The sequence below is a fragment of the Salvelinus namaycush genome, chromosome 16 (genome assembly GCF_016432855.1).
Source record: "Salvelinus namaycush isolate Seneca chromosome 16, SaNama_1.0, whole genome shotgun sequence".
In the NCBI taxonomy this organism is placed as follows: Eukaryota; Metazoa; Chordata; class Actinopteri; order Salmoniformes; family Salmonidae; genus Salvelinus; species Salvelinus namaycush.
This window is the reverse complement of record NC_052322.1, coordinates 499717-527565: the sequence shown is the minus strand read 5'-3', so window position 1 is coordinate 527565 and position 27849 is coordinate 499717. Positions and strand designations below refer to the sequence as shown.

The 27849-nt window shown below is 42.8% G+C and overlaps 1 protein-coding gene across 1 annotated transcript in view; it reads left to right on the top strand.

The window, feature by feature from the left end:
* Positions 1–27849, top strand: part of LOC120060835 (rab11 family-interacting protein 3-like) — a 108312-nt gene that overhangs the window by 6677 nt on the left and 73786 nt on the right. The window contains exons 4-5 of the mRNA XM_039010255.1: positions 2973–4021; positions 21184–21277. Of these exons, the coding sequence (XP_038866183.1) occupies positions 2973–4021; positions 21184–21277 (1143 nt within the window). The remainder of the gene's footprint in view (positions 1–2972; positions 4022–21183; positions 21278–27849) is intronic.

Sequence of the window (27849 nt, the reverse complement as noted above, 5' to 3'; positions counted from 1 at the left end):
GTAACATCAGCTCCAGAACTGTTCGTCAGGAGCTTCATGAAATGGGTTTCCATGGCAGCCGAACACAAGCCTAAGATCACCATGCGCAATGCCAAGCGTCAGCTGGAGTGATGTAAAGCTCGACAGACGAATCTAGGTTTGGCGGATGCCCGGAGAATGCTACCTGCCCAAATGCATAATGCCAACTGTAAAGTTTGGTGGAGGAGGAATAATGGTCTGGGCTGCTTTTCATGGCTTGGGCTTGGCCCCATAGTTCCAGTGAAGGGAAATCTTAAAGTTACAACAGACAATGACATTCTAGACAATTCTGTGCTTCCAACTTTGTTGCAACAGTTTGGGAAAGGCCCTTTCCTGTTTCAGTACTACAATGCCCCAATGCACAAAGCGAGGTAAATACAGAAATGGTTTGTTGAGATCTGTGTGGAAGAACTTGACTGGCCTGCACAGAGCCCTGAGCTCAACCCCATCGAACACCTTTGGGATGAATTGGAACGCTGACTGCGAGCCAGGCCTCATCGTCCAACATCAGTGCCCAACCTCACTAATCCTCTTGTGGCTGAATGGAAGCAAGTCCCCACAGCAGTGTTCCAACATCTAGTGGAAAGCCTTCCCAGAAGAGTGGAAGCTGTTATAGCAACAAAAGGGGACCAACTCAATATTAATTGCCCATGATTTTGGAATGAGATGTTCGACAAGGAGGTGTCCACATACTTTTGGTCATGTACTGTATTTTTGCGTCCTATTTTGGAAACTGCGGTTCGTTCTATGCGCGTGCGTGAAACGTCACTGCTGTATGCGGCTGAGGGGGGTGGCAGGGGCATTTGCTGCTGATGAAATTGTGAACGGCCTGTTCTAGCTAAATATTGGCAACATATTTTGTATGTTTGACACATCTCGGAGCATCTTCTGACGGTCATCATGTCTTTGGAGTGCGTTGGGATGGTAAATACATTTCGAGAGGCTGGGAATAGCTGAAGAAATTTTAAACAAGCAGACTGAATTAGTTCCTGACACAGGTGGATGATTCTTGGAATAACGTTAAATTAGCTATCTTGGATTCGAAACGTATGGAGAAAACACCAAACGCGGATGTAAATTAGAATTATTGACAAAACGAACAAACTTTACTGGGAAGATTATATTTGTTAAATGTCCTCATAGCCAGTCCAATTTAGTTTCAGAATCAGAGATTGATCATTTGGCTTGTTAGCTAGTTAACGTTTGCTAGCTAATTAAAGCGTCCTTCAAGATATGAGAGTGGGGAGGTTTGGAAGCGTTAAGTCAATGTTATTAAATTATTAAACATGTCAGTCAGTAAGCAAGCCTAACTATTTCAATTGGACATGCCTTATGTAAAAAGAATCAAGCGTTGCTAACTAGCCAAGTTAGCTAGAAAGCTATTTATTTACTCACTCCAAGGTTGGCGTATTTTCATCCACTGGCACTGTCAAGCACAACGTATATCGCATTGGCTAAAAGCTAGCTGGCTAGCCTGTTACAAATGGTCACACTGCAACCAAATTGTGGATAACATTTTGGACCTTGTTAGCACATGTTAACTATTTAAAATAACTTTAACGCGTTCGTGGTATTTATTGCATCCAATTTATAGCATGAATCCCATGTTATGCTAAATATTTTCTAACTGATGTGTTCGGCAGTCAGTTGTGTAAGCAAGAAGGTCCCCTCGCGTTAGTCCCAATGCTGGAGATGGGGACAGTGAATGAGTGTTTTAGATAACACGCTAAATTGATCAAGTCACTTACTATTACAGGAACTTGTCTTCTTGTGTGTGGTATCGCTTCATGTTTTTTGTGAATCATAGAGACCTTTTATGACGTTAGCCTGTTGTTGCCTCAGTAATATGTTGGTTCTTAGAACATTTCTATTTAGTTTTAGCACTATTTTGATAAGTCCCATGTCACCAATGTATTTGTTGAATTCCAAAGTAGAAATCAAAGTTCATAATTCTATGGAATTAATTATAAATTCATCTGAAAATGCAAATTTGTCTTGTTGACAACATTTAAAAAGTGCATGCTTAGACGGGGTAAATGCATGAGTCGTGGATTATTTAGGCAACAACTATGGCAAGTAGACAAATCAATAAATATGGGAAGTACACTGGTTTTAAGCACTAAGGTGTTTACACAGTGCTAAAATGTCATACATTCAGAACGAGACAGTGAAGGCAGGTGTTTTACCATCATCAAAATCTGCCCGTAGATCTTGTCAAGGACGTTGACTACCATGTGTAGAATAACAATATTGAAATTGAGGAAGAATTGGATGTTGGCTTTGAAATAAATTATACTTTTCTAGTTTACTCAGGAATTAGCTATCTACTCAAATGGAACATACTCTGATGTCTAGCCCTCTGGGGTATTCAGAGTGGGATCCAGAACGCATACCCTCCCATCGATTCCTCCTCATGGATTCAGACAAAGGAGCCATGCTGCCTCAGAGAGAAAGTGGTCAGACAGGATTGGATTTCCAGAAAGTCGACCAGGGTGTATCTCTAAGCCTGGAAGAGCTTTTTCAGGAGAACGCCTTAAATTTAGATAGCCTTTTCAGGACCTCCAGTTATTCTGGTGGAGACCAGATCTTGCCCTGGGAGGGATGTCAATCTAATCATTCCCAAGATGTTCCCCTGGGTAAACCAGCAGAGGTATCGCCTCTCAAAGACAAAATTGAGGAACAAAACAATGTCAGTGACAGTCCACTACCTGGGCTGTTATTCTCCAAAATTGCTAATTTGTTCAGGGACATCTCAGCCTGCGACGAACAAAATCCACCTGTGGGTGACAGAGACCCTGTTACCTGTCACAGGGAGCTGATAACCCTCAGTGAACCTCCTTCCACTGTGAAGGTTCCAGATAGGACTCCAGATACTAACACTGAGGTGTCCTCTTTGTTGGTAGTTCACCTCTTATCTGAACACTCCCCTTTTCCCTCCGGCCCTGCTCTTTCAGGTGAGGTAAACCCACAGGGTGTCAGTGAGAAGCTTTTATTTCCATCTCTGGATCAGGACAGAGGCCAACCTCCTCCCTTGCAAGGTGGGGAGACTGTGCCACCTGAAAATGGGGACAAAGGTTTATTCCTAGGACCTGTGACTGATCTGCCCACAGTCAGTAACATTACCTCAGAAGGTTTACCTGAGAGCAGCCTCTCACACAACACCATCCCTTTTGACCGCCCTAGCCTATCTCCAGAGGTTCAGGCGGGATCTGTGCCTTTGCTGGATCTGGAGGTTCCCGACTGTGGCCCCAGCCTCTGTCCTACTCATCTCGACTCACCTACCTGCACAGGTGCTCCATCAGATTCAACTGCAGAGGATTCAGAGCATGAACACACGTTGGCTACTGCAATCCTGACTCTCTCAGACCACAGAGGTGAGGGGGACTTGTCCCTCCTTCTGAACTCCTCACCATTGATTGAACCCCTGTTGCCAAAGGTACTTTCTGACAGAGATGCTTCGATCCTGGATCACCTGCCCAGTGGCTGTAGCTCAGAGAAAAATGGCTCCCAGGATTTGATGGAAGACAAAATTATCTGTGATGTTACTAAACATGAGGGAGAGGAGGAAATGGCTCTGGATCAGTGCATTACCTCAGACGTGCTACGTGATGAGGAAACTTTGGACTTGAAACCACCCGAGGCTATACAGGGTGACGGTATTCCTGCTTTACAAACTGAACAGAGCGATGGGGAAAGGTTTGCAGACTTGGACCTATTTGCCAGAACCACAGATTGTCACAAACGGGATAGTTTTGATTGCCTGGTTCTGGACTTGAATGGTTCGTCTTCTGAGTCTGGATGGACAAGTGAACAAGCAGTGGAGAATCTCTCACTCTCTAAGATGGTGGGGTCTGACTCCATGCCTGTGGTTCCCATAGTGAATCGGAGAGAGGAAGACCCGTCACCTCTGAAGGCCGTGTTTGATGCTCTGGACCAGGATGGGGATGGATTTCTACGCATTGAGGAGTTTATGGAGTTTGCTGCTGCCTATGGGGCTGACCAGGTGAGACACACCTCCTTTTAGATTTTTGTCTGTGTTGTTTTTGTTATTCTGGTCCCAGTCAGTGGACAATTGAGTATAAGGTTAATTGGCAATATGAAAGGGTTCTGTATGCTTGTTTACCTAGAGATCATGAGGCTCATTCGAAATGATTTACTATTGATTCTCCACTTTACTTTAGAGCGCTTCCTTTAAAAGCTTAGTTAATTACATAAACTGAAATCCATCCCTCTATCAGTGTTTCCTCAAAGGGTAAAAGGGTTTTATTTGTAAGCTATTTTGTACGAAAGGCTAGGCAGCCAAGCTAACTGGTAGGCCTTTGCTAATGCTCATTATCACAACCAGTTTCAGAGTAAGAGGAGCCTAGATTATACACGTCAGGCAACATATTCTCACATAGAATAGGCATACACTCTTATTTGTTCAAATGCTTTTCTTTTCCATGATGAGGGAGCTCACTGGGGGTTTACGTTACCCCAAAATGCGATAGAACCATAAACCTGAGCACTAGGGCTTTGCTGAGCAACACAGGCTATTATATAATTCAAACCCTAAAGGTAAACCTCCAGCTTTACATTTATTTTATCAGCAATAAAAGTAAACTAGGCTACAAAGGGTTTGTAATACACTATTGAAACATGACCAGACAAGGTTTGAGAATATTTTCATGCTCTATAGCTTGGTTTTGACGTGAATTATGTGAGGATGGTCAGTGTTCAAGAGCTGGGATTCGGCATGAACGTAGTGATAAATCTGAATGAAAACATGGGCTGAAATGAATTCTGACAGGGCTGGCCAAGTACCTTCAGCCTTATTCGACAAAGCGAGCCAGGAAGATGGCCAAATGAGTCATTAGGCAACATACCTCATCCCATTGTACTGGATAATCTCGAGAAATGTTTGCTCTGTCCTGCCCCACCTGTGACCTTCACCCATTCTCCAATCTGTCCCAGGCATCTTGCGTTACACCCAGACCTATCACTTCAATTATGTGGTTTTACTTAGGAAATGTTGCCATGTCAAGAAAACCATACAAAAGCCCTCCACTGCTGTTGGGCAGTGAAAGGTGTCAAATAATTTGATTGGCATCCCTTTTGTGAAAATAATTGTTTTTGGGGTGATGTGGGTAGAGAGTTTCATCTTAGTTTTTTTTAATAGTCCTTCAGTTTTACTCAGAACACATCCTGATGTATTCCTCGGCAAGGCTATGGAGGCCATTTTTATTATTTGGCTAAGCGGACAGGCTGGGCTAAGGTGTTGATGTCTTATTATCTGTACACAAAAAGCTAATTTTAGTACATAAACAACGAAGTTAAAAAGGTGTCAGGTTCTTCTGTTCAACATTCTTGTCTTTGTGCCAGTCTCAGGTCTGTTTTATAACAAGTAGACCTAGGCCTACTTCCAGTAAGTACCCGACCTTTCAGTTGCCAATAACAGGCGCAAGGTTGGATGCAAATACCAGTGTAACTGTCCGTAAGCTAAACTTCCCCTAAAGTAAATTGAATTTAATTGCCAAAATTATAACCTAATTAGCTTACTACTGTCTATACATAAATAAAATCATTCAAAATAGGCTTCCACACCAGAAAGCATGATTTGGCCACAGAGGATCATAAAAAAATTGAATGTTTTAATGCTACAGCATACAATGACATTCTAGACGATTCTGTGCTTCCTTTGTGGCAACAGTTTGGGAAAGTCTGTTTCCTGTTTCAGCATGACAATGCCCCCGTGCACAAAGCGAGGTACATATAGTGGTTCATCAATTGAACGTTTTGAGATTATGCCGCTGGATTTAGAGGTAATTTGTGGTTTAGTACATTACCCTGCATCACTGCTTCATTGCTCCAGACCACCACAAGGGGGAGTTAGAGCACTGATTATGCTTTTGGGTCTCAAGGCCTAATGTGTCTCTACCAGACAATGAATGGGCGATATTAACCAAGTAGAAATTGATAATTGTGCACAACTTCAACATTGAATTTCAATTAACTGAATGATGAAGGTGTTTGAATTTAGAACAATAGTGTAAGAATTGATATTTTTCTGTCCTGCACGCACACCCGAAAAAATACTTATTTTTTTTTGTTACAGAAGCTGTAACTGGACTGTAGCATATTACTTACTAAAACTGTTGTTACACTTATTAAAACTGTTGTTACACTAAGGTTTTTATTCAAAGAGAACCAAAAATGTTAATTATATTCTAAAGATATGTGTTGACTGAATTTATATATACACTGCTCAAAAAAATAAAGGGAACACTTAAACAACACAATGCAACTCCAAGTCAATCACACTTCTGTGAAATCAAACTGTCCACTTAGGAAGCAACACTGATTGACAATAAATTTCACATGCTGTTGTGCAAATGGAATAGACAACAGGTGGAAATTATAGGCAATTAGCAAGACACCCCCAATAAAGGAGTGGTTCTGCAGGTGGTGACCACAGACCACTTCTCAGTTCCTATGCTTCCTGGCTGATGTTTTGGTCACTTTTGAATGCTGGCGGTGCTTTCACTCTAGTGGTAGCATGAGACGGAGTCTACAACCCACACAAGTGGCTCAGGTAGTGCAGCTCATCCAGGATGGCACATCAATGCGAGCTGTGGCAAGAAGGTTTGCTGTGTCTGTCAGCGTAGTGTCCAGAGCATGGAGGCGCTACCAGGAGACAGGCCAATACATCAGGAGACGTGGAGGAGGCCGTAGGAGGGCAACAACCCAGCAGCAGGACCGCTACCTCCGCCTTTGTGCAAGGAGGAGCAGGAGGAGCACTGCCAGAGCCCTGCAAAATGACCTCCAGCAGGCCACAAATGTGCATGTGTCTGCTCAAACGGTCAGAAACAGACTCCATGAGGGTGGTATGAGGGCCCGACGTCCACAGGTGGGGGTTGTGCTTACTGCCCAACACCGTGCAGGACGTTTGGCATTTGCCAGAGAACACCAAGATTGGCAAATTCGCCACTGGCGCCCTGTGCTCTTCACAGATGAAAGCAGGTTCACACTGAGCACGTGACAGAGTCTGGAGACGTCGTGGAGAACGTTCTGCTGCCTGCAACATCCTCCAGCATGACCGGTTTGGCGGTGGGTCAGTCATGGTGTGGGGTGGCATTTCTTTGGGGGGCCGCACAGTCCTCCATGTGCTCGCCAGAGGTAGCCTGACTGCCATTAGGTACCGAGATGAGATCCTCAGACCCCTTGTGAGACCATATGCTGGTGCGGTTGGCCCTGGGTTCCTCCTAATGCAAGACAATGCTAGACCTCATGTGGCTGGAGTGTGTCAGCAGTTCCTGCAAGAGGAAGGTATTGATGCTATGGACTGGCCCGCCCGTTCCCCAGACCTGAATCCAATTGAGCACATCTGGGACATCATGTCTCGCTCCATCCACCAACGCCACGTTGCACCACAGACTGTCCAGGAGTTGGTGGATGCTTTAGTCCAGGTCTGGGAGGAGATCCCTCAGGAGACCATCCGCCACCTCATCAGGAGCATGCCCAGGCGTTGTAGGGAGGTCATACAGGCACGTGGAGGCCACACACACTACTGAGCCTCATTTTGACTTGTTTTAAGGACATTACATCAAAGTTGGATCAGCCTGTAGTGTGGTTTTCCACTTTAATTTTGAGTGTGACTCCAAATCCAGACCTCCATGGGTTGATAAATTTGATTTCCATTGATCATTTTTGTGTGATTTTGTTGTCAGCACATTCAACTATGTAAAGAAAAAAATATTTCATAAGAATATTTCATTCATTCAGATCTAGGATGTGTTATTTTAGTGTTCCCTTTATTTTTTTGAGCAGTTTATATCCAAAATGTCCATTTTATTTGGCGCGTTTGATCCAGTAAAACACCGGTTCCAAATTGTGAAACGTCACTACAAAATATCTCAAAGGTTACCTGTAAACTTTGCCAAAAAATTTCAAACTACTTTTGTAATACAACTTTAGGTATTTTTTAACGTAAATAATTGATAAAATTGAAGACGGGATGATCTGTGTTCAATACAGGATTAAAAACAACTGTAGCTAGCTTTCTGGTCACGGCTTCTAACAAACAGGACACTTCGAGTGACCCTTCTTCAAGATGGCCGTACTTCTTCATTACACAAAGGAATAACCTCAAACAATTTCTAAAGACTGTTGACATCCAGTGGAAGCGGTAGGAACTGCAAGAAGGTCCCTTAGAAATCTTGTTTCCCAATGAAAACTCATTGAAAAGAGTGACCTAAAAGAAAATCGGAATGGTTTGTCCTCGGGGTTTCGCCTGCTAAATAAGTTCTGTTATACTCACAGACATGATTCAAACAGTTTTAGAAACATCAGAGTGTTTTCTATCCAAATCTACTAATAATATGCATATCTTATCTTCTGGGGATGAGTAGCTGGTAGTTTAATTTGGGCATGCTTTTCATCCAAAATTCCGAATGCTGCCCCCTACCCAAGAGAAGTTAAGCAAAAATTTCAAAAAAACAGTTTTTGCTTTTTCATTATGGGGTATTGTGTGTAGATTGATTAGGATTTTTTATTTAATCAATTTTAGAAAAAGGCTGTAACGTAACAGTGTGGAAAAAGTCGAGGGGTCTGAATTCTTTCCAAATGCACTCTATATGAGTGTATGTAAATTGAGTGTGTCAGTATAAATATATGTGCATATTACATGTGTGTGTGAGCAAATGATGGAGTGAGTGTTTCTGTGTGTGTTTGTGTGTCGGGGTGCTTGAGTGTGCATAGAGATGGAGCACAGTTAAAATTGTCCATGTAGTCATTTTGTTAGCTACAGTGCCATCAGAAAGTATTCACGCACCTTGACTTTTTCCACATTTTGTTGTTACATCCTGAATTTGAATTGAGATTTTTTTTTGTCACTGGCCTACACACAATAGCCTATACATTTTATAAAAAATGAAAAGCTGAAATGACTTGAGTCAATAAGTATTCAACCCCTTTGTTTTGGCAAGCCTAAAGAAGTTCAGGAGTGAACATTTGCTTAACAAGTCACATAATAAGTTGCATGGACTCACTCTAGGTGCAATAATAGTGTTTAACATGATTTTGACTATCATCTCTGTACCCTGCACATACAATTATCTGTAAGGTCCCTCAGTCGAGCAGTGAATTTCAAACACAGATTCAACCACAAAGACCAGGGAGGTTTTTCAGTGCCTGGCAAAGGACACCTATTGGTAGTTGGGTAAAAATAAAATAATAAGCAGACATTGAATATCCCTTTCGAGCATGGTGAAGTTATTAATTACGCTTTGGATGGTGTATAAATACACCCAGTCACTACACAGATACAGGCATCCTTGGAATGTTTGGGGCAAAGCCAATACAACATATTACTGAGTACCACTCTCCATATTTTCAAGCATAGTGGTGGCTGCATCTAGTTATGGGTATGCTTGTCTTTGTTAAGAACTGGGCAGTTTTTAGTTTCTTAGCACAGGCAAAGTCTTCGAGAAAAACCTGGTTGTCTGCTTTCCACCAGACTCTGGGAGATGAGTTCACCTTTCAGAAGAGAGTGAATGTTCCGGAGTGGCCAAGTTACAGTTTTGACTTAAATCTGCTTGATAATCTATGGCAAGACTTGAAAATGGTTCTAGCAATGATCAACAACCAATTTGACAGAACTTGAAGATTTTTAAAATGAATAATAGGCAAATATTGTACAATCCAGGCGTGCAAAGCTCTTAGAGACTTTCCCAGAAAGACTGACAGCTGTAATCACTGCCAAAGGTGATTTTAACATGTATTGACTCAGGGGTGTGAATACTTTATGTAAATTAGATTTTTGTATTTCATTTTCAGTAAATTAACAAAATGTCTGATCATGTTTTAGTTTAGAAATTATGGGGTATTGTGTGTAGGTGGGTAAGAATAAATATATTTAATCCATTTTGAATGCAGGCTGTTAACACAACAAAATGTTGAATAAGTCCAGGGGTACGAATACTTTCTGAAGGCACTGTATTTTCTGTTGTTGCTATTTAGCAGTCTTATGGCTTGGGGATAGAAGATATTCAGGAGCATGTTGGACAGACTTGATGCACCGGCGCTGCTTGCTGTGCGGAAGCAGACAGAACAGTTTATGGCTTGGGTGGCTGGACTCTTTAGTGCTTTTCCGGGCCTTCCTTTCACACTGCCTGATATAGAGGTCCTGGATGGCAGGGAGCTCGGCCCCAGTGATATACTGGGCTGTCCGCACCACTCTCTTTAGCGCCATGCAATCGAGGGCGGTGCTATTGCCATACCAATGAATGATGCAGCCAGTTAAGATGCTCTCAATGGTACAGCTGTATAGTTTTTTTCTTTTAGGATTTGAGGGCCCATGCCAAACCTTTTGAACATCCTGAAGGGGAAGATGCGCTGTCGTGCCTTCACGACTGTGCACGTGTCCGTGTGGACCATTTTAAGTCCTTAGTTATTTGGACACCGAGGAACTTGAAGCTCTCGACCCGCTCCACTGTAGCCCCGTTTCCTGTAGTCCATGATAAGCTCTTTGTTCTAGCTGACGTTGATGGAGAGGTTGTTCCGGCACCACATAGCCAGGTCACTGACCACCTCCCTGTATGCTGTCTGATCGTTGCCGGTGATCAAGCCTACCACTGTTGTGTTGTCAGCAATCTTGATGAATGTGTTGGAGTAGTGCTTGGCCACGCAGCCGTGGATGAACAGGGAGTATAGGAGAGGACTAAGCACACACCCCTGTGGGTCCCCCGTGTTGTGGGTCAGCGTGGAGGTGGTAATGTTGCCTACCCTCACCACCTGGGGTTTGCCCATCGGGAAGTTCAGGCTCCAGTTGCAGAGGGAGGTGTTCAGTCCCTGGGTCCTAAACTTCGTGACGAGCTTGGTGGGAACAATGGTGTTGAATTCTGAGCTGTAGTCAATGAACAGAATTCTCATATAGGTATTCCTATTATCTAGGTGGGTGAGGGCAGTGTGTAGTGCAATTGAGATTGCGTCGTCTCTGGATAAGTTTGGTTGGTACACAAATTGGAGTGTGTCTGGAAGGATGGAGTTGATGTGTGCTATAGCCAGTCTCTCAAAGCACTTCGTGATTACAGATGTGAGTGCTACAAGGCGGTAGTCATTGTGGCATGTAGCCTTAGAGTTATTGGGAACAGGAATGATGGTGGCCATCTTAAAACGTTGGGAATACAGATTGGGACAAGGAGAGGTTGAAAATGATTGTGAATATACCTGCCAGCTGTTCTGCGCATGCTCTGAGAATGCCTTCAGCTGTATAGTTGCGGGTGTTGACCTGATTTAAAGACCTTACTCACTTCGGCCTCGGAGAACGAGATCACCCAATCCTCTGGGTCAGTGGCGGCCCTCACACCCGGCACAATGTTGTTATTGTCAAAGCGTGCATTAAGTTTGTCTGGTAGAGAGGGGCAGATCACTGCTGGGTCTTACATTGTAATCTGTAATGGACTGTAGCTTCTGCCACATGCGGCTTGCGTCGTAGCCTGTGTAATTTAATTTCACCTTATTCCTATATAGTCCTTTTGCTCGTTTGATGACTGCGGTGGTCATAGCGGGACTTCTTGTTCCTGTCCTCAGCCGTAGCCTCAGGGTTGTCTGTGATAGCCCTGTGTGCGGTAACCCTGTCCTTTAGTTTAGCGCCAACCTCAGAGTTAATCCAGAGCTTTTGATTGGGGAAGCAGCGAATCTTCACCATGAGGACAACGTCGCCGTTGCCTTTCCTAATGAAGCCAGTGACTGAGGTGGTTAGCTCGTTGACGTTATCGGCGGAGTCTCGAAACGTATTCCAATCAGCGCTAGCAAAGCAGTTCTGTAGCATCTCTGATTCTAGTGACCATTTCTCAATGGAGTGAGTCATGTGTACTTCCTGTTTGAGCTTTTGTTTGTAAACAGGAAGCAGGAGTATGGAGTCATGATCCAATTTGACGAATGGCGGACGACCTTGTATGCTTGCTTGTGGGTAGAATAACAGTGGTCTAGGACTTTGTTGATAGAAGTAGGACATCGCGTGTCTGAATGACACGGATTTAAAATCACCGGCAACCAGAAAAGCAGTACGTTTTCCTGATTGTTTATAGCCTCGCACAGTCCGTTAAGTGCCAGCTTGTTATTTTTTGGTGGAATTTATAGAACAGCACAATAACAGCTGAAAACTCCCTCGGGAGGTAGAAGGGTCTGCATTTGACCATGAGGTATTCCAAGACTGGTGAACAGTGGGTTGACACTTCCACCGCGCTCGCGTCAGCACACCAGCTGTTTTTGATTAAGAGGCAAACCCCTCCCCCTCTCAATTTCCCTAACTACACTGTCATGTATACAATACAGTAGAATTACATGATATTCATGTTCTTTATTATTTACTTTGAATTATCAAACTTCATCCAGATATTACACTATTGATGTGCATGGAGTAAAAAATGACTAGTTAGCTTGTATTCTCCGAACAAGAACACCAGTTTAAAATAGGTTATGGTCAAGAGAGAAGGAAGTGGTGGCATGTTAGAGCACAGACATGGTTCTAATTTCAGTTGTGCTCATGAGGACCCCCATAACGATTGAAATGTCCATGTGGCCCCCCTGAAACATATTGTAACATTGGGAACCCTCAGTAGTCAATGTGAGGTAGGACCCTGAGCGCAGGAGTAGACTATAATGAACATTGGGCTTTTGCTGTACTTTGTAAACATTATCAGAACAGGCATTGAATGACAACAGAACAAAATATGGACCCATTCTGTGATAATTATTATATATATTTTTTAAATCCTCATCCTCACTTTGTCAATGTCAACATATTGCTGCTTGCTCAGCCTCTGCTTGCTCAGCTCTGTCTTTGGTCTTCATCACACAGCCCGGGAATCCTCAGTCCTGTAAGACACATGAAATACATACTGTAGGTAGGTTGTTGAATTGTCATCGTCTGTCATGGAGCTGGTTCATACATTACCATTTAGCTGTTTTCAGTTTAGCCCACAGATCTGAGAATCAGCCAGGGATTAGCTCTCTCTGTATACAGTCAAGACAGTGCTGTCGGGTTCCTACCCACTGTATGCATCAACACCCAGGTCAATCCACCCATGATTGTTCAGTGTTTTTGTAGTCCTGACTTTACTTCATGTATTGTTGTAGGGATTTTAGCAGGTTTGGACAATCATGGACAGTGACCTGATTTGCATTTTTTGTGAGAGAGAGAATCCTATCTGTTTTCTGGGCGTGTGTGAGTTATTTACAGTGACATCGGCAACTTTCACAATAAGATACAGAAATAAATGTGTACACTGCATTTTTCTGGACAAACTTCAGTGAGGCTGAATTGTTGTTGAATGTTGACTCCTGAAACACAGACACAAAGGTGGAGTTTGTGAATAGACACATTTTCTGTCTTTCATTGATCAATGTATAGCCTACATTCTATGAACTTGACAATGACATACTCAAGGGTTATCCGTGGAGCGGAAGGTGTCTGTTTGGCCATGGTTTCACTCTTGTGGCCATGCAGAGCAGAGGAGGATGGGTTGGGTAGTCTAAGAGAAAATGGCATATAGGCAACACTAATGTTAGTTCACACATTTGGTGCCTGTTGGATAGGACAGAATGTTACTACTCTGCTAAACACGGAAGTGAAACATTTAGGGATTAACGAGTTTTACTAGCTATATACGCCCAATCTCATCTTTGAAAGCGAGCTAGCTAGCAAATTAAACATAATTATGTTTTGCCCTTACAACTTTATCTGAACTGTAGTTAGCACGTTTTGATATGTGCAGTATTTTGTATCACATTTACCAGCAAGCACATATTCCCTTTGACAGCTAGGTTTATTACTATAGGCACCTTACAGTTTTGGAGACACCTTGGTGTTTGATAACATAAAAGCGGTGCAGTCACGTTAGTACTGGTAAAGCTGTGAGTATGTATGTATATATATATATATATATGATTTTAGCTACTTCATATGGATTTACTTCACCGCACTGTTACCTATACTATAGCTAGCTAAACTTGTTAATGACCCATAGGCCTTTGTAGCGCTTCCGTGCATAACATGTCTTCAGAAACGGGTCTGTATCCCAGCTGTGCTGACATTTCACCTATCCACGTCTTCACCCACTTTTGATGTCACACGCTAGCTATCCAGCTAATGTTATCAAGGTGAAGTTAACCATGAAGCTAGTCAACGTGTGCCTTGCCAGCCTGCATACTATAGCCAAGTGTACATCAGTAGCTCATCAGAATAATATTAGCTTTTTTCTTACTCACCGTTTCAGTCAGACCATACAACAGCTCCAGATTGAACTAAGTGCATTATAGACAGCAGTAAGATGTAGCACCAGGTTGTAAACAGGAAGTAGTCAGTCCACACAAGTACAGTTGTCGGAAGTTTACATACACCTTAGCCAAATACATTTTAACTCAGTTTTTCCACTATTCCTGACATTAAATCCAAGTAAAAAATCCCTGTCTTAGGTCAGTTAGGATCACCACTTTATTTTAAGAATGTGAAATGTCAGAAAAATAGTAGAGAGAAGGATTTATTTCAGCTTTTATTTCTTTCATCACATTCCTAGTGGGTCAGAAGTTTACATACACTCACTTAGTATTTGGTAGCTTTGCCTTTAAATTGTTTAACTTGGGTCAAACGTTTTGGGTAGCCTTCCACAAGCTTCCCACAATAAGTTGGGTGAATTTTGGCCCATTCCTCCTGACAGAGCTGGTGTAACTGAGTCAGGTTTGTAGGCCTCCTTGCTCGCACACACTTTTTCAGTTCTGCTCACAGATTTTCTATAGGATTGAGGTCAGGGCTTTGTGATGGCCACTCCAACACCTTGACTTTGTTGTCCTTAGGCCATTTTGCCACTACTTTGGAAGTATGCTTGGGGTCATTGTCCATTTGGAAGACCCATTTGCGACCAAGCTCTAACTTCCTGACTGTCTTGAGATGTTGCTTCAATATATCCACATAATTTTCCCCCCTCATGATGCCATCTATTTTGTGAAGAGTACCAGTCCCTCCTGCAGCAAAGCACCCCCACAACATGATGCTGCCACCCCCGTGCTTCACGGTTGGGATGGTGTTCTTCTGCTTGCAAACCTCCCCCTTTTTCCTCCAAACATAACGATGTTCATTATGGCCAAACAGTTCTATTTTTGTTTCATCAGACCAAAGGACATTTCTCCATAAAGTATGATCTTTGTCCCCATGTGCAGTTGCAAACCGTTGTCTGGCTTTTTTATGGCGGTTTTGGAGCAGTGGCTTCTTCCTTGCTGAGCGGCCTTTCGAGTTATTTGATATAGGACTTGTTTTACTGTGGATATATATACTTTTGTACCTGTTTCCTCCAGCATCTTCACAAGGTCCTTTGCTGCTGTTCTGGGATTGATTTGCACATTTCGCACCAAAATACGTTAATCTCTAGGACACAGAACGCGTCTCCTTCCTGAGCGGTATGATGGCTGCGTGGTCCTGTGGTGTTTATACTTGTGTACTATTGTTTGTACAGATGAACGTGGTACCTTCAGGCGTTTGGAAATTGCTCCCAAGGTTGAACCAGACTTGTAAACAATTGTTGGAAAAATTACTTGTGTCATGCACAAAGTACATGTCCTATCCGACTTGCCAAAACTATAGTTTGTTAGCAAGAAATTTGTGGAGTGGTTGAAAACGAGTTTTAATGACTCCAACCTAAGTGTATTTAAACTTCCGACTTCAACTGTACATGTTTCGTAGGTGGTTCCAAATGAACTAAAGCCAGCCCTCACAAGACGCGTATAGTCGGATCTAAATGTACGTAATTTGATCAGGAAGCACACAACATGGATTTCTCTGTTCAAGCTCAAATATATCATACTTTGACTAAAACGATGACTTATTGACTTTTTTTGCAAAATCATGGGTAGGCTCTGGGAATAGTCTTTCGGCTGCAAAAAGTGCATTTTTGTTGGTGTGGGCATTTTATGAACTTATGGTAACGGAATCAAACAGACACTCAGATTTTTCTCTTTAAAATGTATACCAAACAAAAAAACATTGATTCCAAATGTTTATGAACCATATAACTCTATGCACAGGAGGCTGGTTCCAACAGGAATGGGATAGATTAGCAGGCTCTGTTGCTGGCTGACTAATCACCTATTTTAATCCCGTTCCCACATTTTAAAGAGCCCCTGTCACCCCTGTTCAGTACTGTACACCGCCGTAGGCATCTATGGCTCCCTAGGCGGAGTGGTTAGGGAGGATTAAGAGTAGAATGTATCCCCCTGAGTCAGAGGGGCTGTAATCGGTAGGGTACCGCCATCTGCCCATGACCCCGTTTTCTGAGAGGGAGGTGGCTGCTTCACTCTCGACCATCACCGTGAGGTACCATATTCTGTTTTTGTGGCACAAGATAAATTAACATGACATTTTATAAACCTTCCCAGTTCGCTGGTGTAGACTAACGCGGTGTTATTCCATGGTGTTTGGTTTCTGATGGACTCTTCCACGTGAAGCTCCGTAGTATCCTTGAGGTTTCCTTGCTTCTATGTTTCTCAAGGATTTGTTTTGGATCGCAAACCAGATTGTGTAGATTGATAACATCAGTGTCTCGCAATGAAATGCGGTATTTACATATCTGGTTTCCAAGAGCTGTGGGCAAGTTTGTGCCCTTCACAGCTAATTCAATTGCTACTCAGATGACCTATCGTGACTATAGAAAGAAAAATAGGCTCAGACTTGTTTGCTTTCATAATTTAGGAAAGTAATCAAGCAGTAGACTTACCTCCAGAATTTGGATAATGATATGTAATGACCTTTTGAGTGGATTTGGGGTTGTTGATTCAAGGACTGTATGGTATCTGGCCTAGTTAATACAAATGTTCCATCCTGTAGGCTAAACAGCCATATAGAGCACATATAATTTAGCTACCAAGAGTTAGTGATATCAAAAATCCATCTTGGTTTTGTTAAAAGGACAATAGGACTAGGCCTAACCTATATACAGATTAATCTTGGTAATTCCCTCCTTGCTCAGCGGTAATACAAGCTTCTCAGTAATGAGGTTGCAGAAATGCAATGCTCTTTCTGGTTTCTGCACCATAATTCATGTGAATGAGTGAGATGCCATGCCATAAACAAAATATAGCCTAAAAAGGTCCATAAAGGCATTAAGCATAACAGTGTGGGCCTATAAAGTTTGTTTATAGCAATTTATCTTCTGAATGTGGTAAACGTTGTCGTTCCTTGTGGCTTTTTATTGTGCCTGTAAGTTTCACAAATAATTGTATTTTCCTTGTGGTGAAAGCTCTTGGCAAGTCTCGTGTGTGTAACCAAAAATGTTTCACAAGTAGGTCTGAGCAGAGGAGAATTCATTTCTAGCCTAGCTAACTTCACACTGCTCGGCCTGTATAGGACATTCCCTGAATTGATCATTGTAGATGGGTGAAGAAATTGCATGTATGGTGTGATATCAGATATCTGATATTTGCATTGTTGTCGTGATTCTTTAATGGGGCCTCAGAGTTGAATGCAAATCCCATCCCGGAATTATTCCAGGAAGAGGAGCTAGTGATCTTGTGGTGTGACAATCAGGCAACAGTGTGGATGAGTGGGAGGAGAGAACAGTGAACAAGAAGAGGACAGATAATACAGTGTCTTCAGAAAGTATTCACACCCCTTGACTTTTTCAAAATGTTGTGCCTGAATTTAAAATGGATTAACTATAGCTTTTTTGTCACTGGTCTACACACAATACCCCATGATGCCAAAGTGGATTCATGTTTTATTTTAAATTATTACAAATTAATTAAACATGAAAAGGGGATGTCTTGAGTCTAAGTATTTAATCCCTTTTGTTATGGCAAGCCTAAATAAGTTGAGGAGTAACAATTTGCTTAACAAGTCACATAATAAGTTGCATGGACTCCCACTGTGTGCGATAATAGCGTTTAAAGCTGCAATATGTAAATGTTTGGGCGACCTCTCCAAACTCAAATAGAAATGTATGTCATAGATCTGTCAGTCTCATTGAAATCAAGTCTAAGAAGCGGTATATCTTTTCTGTGCGCTTCTTCTGTGTTTCCCTTTAGTTTTTTACTTTCAGTTTTGTACACTAGCTTCAAACGGCTGAAAATAAAATATTTTTGTTTATGGAAAAGATATTTCACTGCGATGGTAGAATGATTCTCTACACTATTATTGCTTATTTTGTCACATAAACTGAAATTAAGCTGATGATTAGAATTTTAGCATCCAGGAAATGGTGGCATGATTTCTGCATAGTGCATATTTAAGGTGTTTTAATGACTACCTCATCTCTGTACCCCTCACATACAATTATCTGTAAGGTCCCTCAATCGAGCAGTGAATTTCAAACACAGATGAAACCACAAAGACCAGGGAGGTTTTGCAATGCCTCGTAAAGAAGGGCACCTGTTGGTAGATGGGTGCTGGTCTCACCCACTCTCTTACTCGAGGTGTGAAGAGAGGCGTTTCCTGTGTGTTATAGTGACCCTGCCCTCAGGTTGACTGGCCTGTTCTGAGGAGAATCAAGTAAAAAGCTCCATTGCGGGGGAACACCCACTCTCACCTCTGAAATGTCAACCTCCATCTCATTTACTGCTGTTAAAATATCTGCAACCACTTTAAACGACCCATCTATTCACTACCACCCACCCTCTGGTCAACCTAATTTATGGAAGATTTGCATAGCAGAGATGGGGAGCAGGAAGAGCTTGACTGTAAACATTTAACCTGAACTCTTCATCATTTTAGTGTTAAACCACAAAACAAGGCAAACCATTCCCATCTCGCCTCTAAATCGTGAGCTGAGTTTAATCGACTAGCTGGAAACATATGTCGGTCTATCACCTTGAGGGCTGTACATCTCAGTCAATCCACAGTTTGCTAAGAGTTTCAGTTGCTCCCTCTCTACAGTCGTGGCCAAAAGTTTTGAGAATGACACAAACATTAATTTTCACAAAATCTGCTGCATCAGTTTGTATCAGGGACAGACTGATATTCTGCAAAAGGTACAGGGATTGCACTGCTGAGGACTGGGGTAAAGTCATTTTCTCTGATGAATCCCCTTTCCGATTGTTTGGGGCATCCGGAAAAAAGCTAGTCCGGAGAAGATAAGGTGAGCGCTACCATTAGTCCTGTGTCATGTCAACAGTAAAGCATCCTGAGACCATTCATGTGTGGGGTTGCTTCTCAGCCAAGGGAGTGGGCTCACTCACAATTTTGCCTAAGAACACAGCCATGAATAAAGAATGGTACCAACACATCCTCCGAGAGCAACTTCTCCCAACCTTCCAGGAACAGTTTGGTGACGACCAATGCCTTTTCCTGCATGATGGAGCACCTTGCCATAAGGCAAAAGTGATAACTAAGTGGCTCGGGGAACAAAACATCGATATTTTGGGTCCATGGCCAGGAAACTCCCCAGACCTTAATCCCATTGAGAACTTGTGGTCAATCCTCAAGAGGCGGGTGGACAAACAAAACCCCACAAATTCTGACAAACTCCAAGCATTGATTATGCAAGAATGGGCTGCCATCAGTCAGGATGAGGCCCAGAAGTTAATTGACAGCATGCCAGGGCGGATTGCAGAGTTCTTGAAAAAGAAGGCTCAACACTGCAAATATTGACTCTTTGCATCAACTTCATGTAATTGTCCATAAAAGCCTTTGACACTTATGAAATGCTTGTAGTTATACTTCAGTATTCCATAGTAACATCTGACAAAAATATCTAAAGACACTGAAGCAGCAAACTTTGTGGAAATTAATATTTGTGTCATTCTCAATACTTTTGGCCACGACTGTAAGCTGTTAGAGATGGAGCTCATGTTTTCTAAGCAGATCGACTATTTGGGTGTATGTAACCGATACAGGAATGCCCATTCCAAAAAGTTAAAGCCCAGTCAGGGTTGTACTTTGGTTTTGTGTCATCTGTTCTCATGTTGAAGTTGAAGGTTTTCCCAAGGCCTCCACTTGTGTTTTGCACACAAACTTCCCTCCCAGCTTATTGTAAATGATACATGCATGGAATGACACCGTAATGAGTATGGGACATGTTTAATCGCAACATACCGAATTTGTATCTCTCATTTCTAGGAAAAGCCTGATCATATTCTGGGTTGCCAAGGGCGCCACGGTTAAAGCTCCAGGGAACGACTTTTAAACTTAACCCCCAAAAAATGTACGAATTTGGGTCACAACTAGAAGTGATTCTTCTTCTGAGCCTATTCTTAAGAAACCAAAACAATGAAGTGCATTCCAAACATTCCAAGACAATGTCTATAAGGCTATAAGGTCTACAATGCTCTTGAGGTCTATGCCTAATACATCATTGGGGTGTAAAGCACACACACTTGTAGGCCTATCTACCTGGATACCACCTCACTTGTTGCCAGGTTACCCGGGGAATGGATGTGGGACATCAAGTGACTGATTGATTGTACAGTGTCTTGTCATTTGAGTGCCGGGTTAGGTGCACACTGTGTCTTTGGTTATATAAATCTTTATTGCTGCAAGTTGTGCATTTCAAGTTGTGTAGCAAGGTTTTGTTTCTGTGTGTGTGTGTTTTGCTTTATGTAGGCCTAGAAGTGTTGGCCTTGTGTTGAGGGAGGCGAGACACTTGGAGCTCAACCCTGGTTACCTTGTCTGAGGACACTGCAACCCTGTAAAATTGAAGCACATATTTCTATGTACATTTTATAAAAGAGTTAAGAAATCAATGTCTACGTGTGCAGAAACAAATAACTTTTGTATTGGTTCCTATTGTCTCATCTTGGAAAGAAACATACCAGTTGAAGTAGCCTAACCACAGAAGCCTCAGTGAGACAGTTTTGTGATTTTAACGATTTTCAAGGATGTTTTTACAGCCCTAGACATATTTCCATGACGTGACTGAGCTCAATGAAATATCAGTCGTTTTAGGTAGTCCATTTTCAGATGTACTCTGAGATAGCAAAGCCACAACCTTTCAATTTGGATGCTGTCCCCTGTTTCTTAATTCAATTTGCTCAGTTTTACCCTGTGTGCTCATTGCCTGTTACATCACGTTCATTTGGACAGGATGCAATCTGATTTATTCTTAAAGCATTTGGGCAACAAAGCTGATTTAATGATAGTGTGAAGTGAGCTTTATGATTGATGTGTTTGAAAGGTCTCTCATGGTTGTCTCTATATTACAGGTGAAGGATCTGACCAAGTTCCTGGATCCTAGTGGGCTGGGGGTGATCAGCTTCGAGGACTTCTATCGAGGAATCACGGCCATCAGCAATGGAAGTGAGTCAGAGGATCTTCCTTTCGAAGCTGGGATGACGATGATTGCCATCATAGTTGGACTTTTATTTGGAAAATTAGGCGGATGTGCTCTGACTGACATGGCCCATTTTGTCCTATTGTCAACATGCCACTGGTGCAGGCCTTTGGAACATCTACATTTTAAAAAGTAAAAAAGATATATGCTGTGTTCGAATACTCATACTACCCACACTAACTGTACTATTTGTGTCATGAATTGAGTATATGGTCATATGTATGGATATAGTTTGTATGCCAAAAGTTCCCGGATGTCGTACTAAATTTGCCAAAATATGAAGTATACACGCAAAGGACACGATTTCTGTACGTTAAGGGCCCATAATGCAATTCTTCAGGAAATGGTCGTGGCTTCACATCGTTTTCAGATTTGAAGAACATGTCGGAAAGTAAGTCCAACGATAGCGGATACAAATTCATTGCTTTAACTAATTATGACAAATGTTAACAAAATGTTTAGCAATGTAATACAGTAATTCCTTTTCCAATAAGTTACCTTATGTTGGCTGACAATTTGTTAGCTACGCTGTCCTTAATAGCCACTTAGCATATCATTACAGGAGTATGTACCGGTATGTTAGCTAGCTATCTAACGTTAGTTGGCTACTTATACATCAAACTTGCCAGTATGTTAACTATAGGCTAACTAACTACCCAACGTTTATTGACTTGATTATTCACATCATTCTTAGCTAAATGGTATAGTCGTTGTGCGTTCTCAATGGACATTCGGGTGCTTTCGTAAATTCACTCATCTTAAATAAGCACGCCCCATTCAAAAAATGTAGAACCAGGAACAGATATAGCCCTTGGTTCACTCCAGATCTGACTGCCCTTGACCAGCACAAAAACATCCTGTGGCGTACTGCATTAGCATCAAATAGCCCCCGTGATATGCACATTTTCAGGGAAGTTAGAAACCAATATACACAGGCAGTTAGGAAAGCTAAGGCTAGCTTTTTCAAACAGAAATTTGCATCCTGTAGCACAAACTCAAAAAAGTTCTGGGACACTGTAAAGTCCATGGAGAATAAGAGCACCTCCTTCCAGCTGCCCACTGCACTGAGGCTAGGAAACACTGTCACCACCGATAAATCCACTATAATTGAGAATTTCAATAAGCATTTTTCTACGGATGGCCATGCTTTCCACCTGGCTACCCTTACCCCGGTCAACTGCCCTTCACCCAAATCCAGACAGCTGATGTTCTGAAAGAGCTTCAAAATCTGGACCCCAACAAATAAGCCGGGCTAGACAATCTGGACCTTCTCTTTCTAAAATGATCTGCCGAAATTGTTGCAACCCCAATTACTAGCCTGTTCTCTCTTTCTCTCTCTTCAAAGGTGGAGACACTATAGACCCAAACTGCTACAGACCTATATCTATCCTACCCTGCCTTTCTAAGGTCTTCGAAAGCCAAGTTAACTTCTCTAGGATATGTGGGACGCTAACGTCCCACTTGGCCAAAATCCATAAAAAATGTAGCGCGCCAAATTCAAATATATTACTATAAAAGTCAATCTTTCATGAAATCACACATGAAAGACACCAAATTAAAGCTACACATGTTGTGAATCCAGCCAACATGTCTGATTTCAAAAAGGATTTACGGGGAAAGCACACCAAACAATTATGTTAGCTCAGTACATAGCCACAGAAAAACAGAGCCATTTTCCCAGCAAAAGATAGTAGTAACAAAATCCAGAAATAGAGATAAAATGAATCACTAACCTTTGAACATCTTCATCAGATGACCACTCATATGACATCATGTTACACAATACATTTATGTTTTGTTCGACAATGTGCAGATTTATATCCACAAATCTCGGTTTACATTGGCGCCATGTTCAGAAATGCCTCCAAAATACCCGGAGTAATTAGAGAGCCACGTCAAATAACAGAAATACCCATCATAAACTTTGATGAAAGATACATGTTTTACATATAATTAAAGATACACTGGTTCTTAATGCAACCGCTGTGTCAGATTTTTTTTAAACTTTAGGAAAAAGCATACCATGCAATAATCTGAGACGGTGCTCAAATACACAACATTTCTCCGCCATGTTGGAGTCAACAGAAATACGAAATTACATCATAAATATTCCCTTACCTTTGATCTTTCATCAGAATGCAGTGCCAGGAATCCTAGTTCCACAATAAATCGTTGTTTTGTTCGATAATGTCCATTACTAGTGTCCAATTAGCTAATTTTGCTAGCACGTTTAGTTCACGTGTCCAAATGCTGGCGCCGGTCCAGGCGAACTCGGACGAAAACTTCAAAAAGTTATATTCCAGGTCGAATAAACTGTTCAAACTTAGTAGAGAATCAATCTTCAGGATGTTGTTATCATTTATATCCAATAAGGTTCCAACCGGATAATTATTTTCAGTCTCTTTAAGTAATGGAACGCAAGACGATATAATGAGGAAAGCGCGTGAGCAAGAACTCAAATCGGAGGTCTTGTTGTCCGGACCTCTGGCAGTCTCTATGGGTGTGCCACAGGGTGCCATTCTCGGGACAACTCTCTTCTCTGTATACATCAATGATGTCGCTCTTGCTGCTGGTGATTCTCTGATCCACCTCTACGCAGACGACACCATTCTGTATACTTCTGGCCCTTCTTTGGACACAGTGTTAACAAACCTCCAGACGAGCTTCAATGCCATACAACTCTCCTTCCGTGGCCTTCAACTGCTCTTTAATGCAAGTAAAACTAAATGCATGCTCTTCAACCGATCGATCCCGCACCTGCCCGCCTGTACAGCATCACTACTCTGGACGGTTCTGACTTAGAATATGTGGACAACTACAAGTACCTAGGTGTCTGGTTAGACTGTGAACTCTCCTTCCAGACTCACATTAGCATCTCCAATCCAAAATTAAATCTAGAATCGGCTTCCTATTTCGCAAAAAAAGCATCCTTCACTCATGTTGCCAAACATACCCTCGTAAAACTGACCATCCTACCGATCCTCGACTTTGGCGATGTCATTTACAAAATAGCCTCCAACACTCTACTCAACAAATTGGATGCAGTCTATCACAATGCCATCCGTTTTGTCACCAAAGCCCCATATACTACCCACAGGTCATCATCTACAAGTCTTTGCTAGGTATAGCCCCGCCTTATCTCAGCTCACTGGTCACCATAGCAGCACGCGCTCCAGCAGGTATATCTCACTGGTCACCCCAAAGCCAATTCCTCCTTTGGTCGCCTTTCCTTCCAGTTCTCTGCTGCCAATGACTGGAACGAACTGCAAAAATCACTGAAGCTGGAGACTTATATCTCCCTCACTATCTTTAAGCACCAGCTGCCAGAGCAGCTCACAGATCACTGCACCTGTACATAGCCCATCTGTAAATAGCCCATCCAACTACCTCATCGCCTTACTGTATTTATCTTGCTCCTTTGCACCCCAGTATCTCTACTTGCACATTCATCTTCTGCACATCAATCACTCCAGTGTTTAATTGGTATATTGTATTTACTTCGCCACCATGGCCTATTTATTGCCCTTATCTTACCTCATTTGCACACACTTTATATAGACTTTTTCTACTGTATTATTGACTGTATGTTTGTTTATCCCATGTGTAAGTGTGTTGTTGTATGTGTCGAACTGCTTTGCTTTACCTTGGCCAGGTCACAGTTGTAAATGAGAACTTGTTCTCAACTAGCCTACCTGGTTAAATAACGGTGAAATTAAAAATAATTATCTACTCCGATTTCAGAGTACTCTCGTCTGAGTGTACCAGAGCAGAATAATGAATTTATGGGCACTCAACACCGGTTGAATATGGCCAGTGACAGTTAACATCGGCAAAAAAAGCGTAATTAAATTGTTGCCAGCAACAGAGTTAGTCATAGTTAGTCATGGATAACATGAAAACTGCCTAACCAGCTCTTCTAGGGCGAGTAAAATGGTCAGAGTGGTCACTTTCATTTGTTTCTGGAAGTAGCTAGCAAGCTAGCCAACGTTAGCTTGGGTGCTTGATTGCCATTGTCAGAACGCTCAAATCAACCCTACTTCTCGGCCCGAGCGTCCAGTGTGCGCTCCGAGAGCGATACGCTCTGAATTTACAAACTGACAATCTGACAACTCTGAATTTACGAGCTGCTGTAGGTGTCCTGGATGGCAGGTAGTTTGCCCCCGGGGATGCGTTGTGCCAACCGCACCACCCTCTGGAGAGCCCTGTGGTTGTGGGCGGTGCAGTTGCCATACCAGGCGGCGATACATCCCGACAGGATGCTCTCAATTGTGCATCTGTAAAAGTTTGTGAGTTTTAGGTGACAAGCCACATTTCTTCAGCCCCCAAAGGACATCCAGCCAACTTGACACCACAGTGAGTGAAGCGTAGTAGGCGCGTAGCAGAGCGTGCCTAATTTGACTAGAGCGCGGAGCAAGTTTCCAAACGTGTCAGCCTTCTCGCCTGTTCCAATTTTGCTCCAGTAGCACTCATTCCACGAGCTCAGGGCATGCCCGGCCCAGCATGCATTTGTAGGCTACTTGTGTGCTGCTATAGCCTTAGCTATTATCATGGAGGTCTCTAATTATTCGTGCTGCTATAGCTTTAGCTATTGTCATGAAGGTCTCTAAATATTTTCATAAAGAACTGATAAAACAAACATAGGCGCAAAATCAAGGTGACTTACAAAGATGAGGACCAAGAGAGGGAGTGCGGTGATGTAAAATCCATAACTAAAGAATCATTGTGGAATCTGAAAACTAAAGACATGTACCCCAAAAGGATTATGGTGTACTACTTGCACATGCTAACAGAAAGGAATGAGGTGGGTAGCTTTCCTATGCTTCCTGGCTGATGTTTTGGTCACTTTTGAATGCTGGCGGTGCTCTCACTCTAGTGGTAGCATGAGACGGAGTCTACAACCCACACAAGTGGCTCAGGTAGTGCAGCTCATCCAGGATGGCACATCAATGCGAGCTGTGGCAAGAAGGTTTGCTGTGTCTGTCAGCGTAGTGTCCAGAGCATGGACGCACTACCAGGAGACAGGCCAGTACATCAGGAGACGTAGAGGAGGCCGTAGGAGGGCAACAACCCAGCAGCAGGACCGCTACGTCCGCCTTTGTGCAAGGAGTAGCACTGCCAGAGCCCTGCAAAATGACCTCCAGCAGGCCACAAATGTGCATGTGTCTGCTCAAACGGTCAGAAACAGACTCCATGAGGGTGGTATGAGGGCCCGACGTCCACAGGTGGGGGTTGTGCTTACAGCCCAACACCGTGCAGGACGTTTGGCATTTGCCAGAGAACACCAAGATTGGCAAATTCGCCACTGGCACCCTGTGCTCTTCACAGATGAAAACAGGTTCACACTGAGCACATGAGCACATGTGACAGACGTGACAGAGTCTGGAGACGCCGTGGAGAACGTTCTGCTGCCTGCAACATCCTCCAACATGACCGGTTTGGCGGTGGGTCAGTCGTGGGGTGGCATTTCGTTGTGGGGCCGCACAGCCCTCCATGTGCTCGCCAGAGGTAGCCTGACTGCCATTAGGTACCGAGATGAGATCCTCAGAGCCCTTGTGAGACCATATGCTGACACAGGCACATTTGTGGCCTGCTGGAGGTCATTTTGCAGGGCTCTGGCAGTGCTCCTCCTTGCACAAAGGCGGAGGTCGTGGTCCTGCTGCTGGGTTGTTGCCCTCCTACGGCCTCCTCCACGTCTCCTGATGTACTGGCCTGTCTCCTGGTAGCGCTTCCATGCTCTGGACACTACGCTGACAGACACAGCAAACCTTCTTGCCACAGCTCGCATTGATGTGCCATCCTGGATGAGCTGCACTACCTGAGCCACTTGTGTGGGTTGTAGACTCCGTCTCATGCTACCACTAGAGTGAGAGCACCGCCAGCATTCAAAAGTGACCAAAACATCAGCCAGGAAGCATAGGAACTGAGAAGTGGTCTGTGGTCACCACCTGCAGAATCACTCCTTTATTGGGGGTGTCTTGCTAATAGCCTATAATTTCCACCTTTTGTCTATTCCATTTGCACAACAGCATGTGAAATTTATTGTCAATCAGTGTTGCTTCCTAAGTGGACAGTTTGATTTCACAGAAGTGTGATTGACTTGGAGTTACATTGTGTTGTTTAAGTGTTCCCTTTTATTTTTTTGAGCAGTGTATTTCTAAACTAAAAATCAGATCTCTTAAAGTTTTGTTCAATTTCGTTCTATTATCTATACAATAGGCTAACTAGCATTGATTCTGGCCCAATAGGCCTGAAGGAACATTCTGTTTTGATAGGATTATTTTGCATAACTTTTAGGCCTACCTAAAGAAAAAGAAAAAACTCCATATCCCTGCCCAACCTTGCAAGAGTGGCTCTAAGGGTGTTTAGCTTCCCCAGTGGCTCTGCAAGCACGGAGAGGGTATTCTCCACTGCTGGACTGCTCTCCAGGCATCATCGCATGAGCCTGAATCAAATTAAATCAAATCAAAGTTTATTTGTCACGTGCTCTGAATACAACAGGTGTAGGTAGACCTTACAGTGAAATGCTTACTTACAAGCC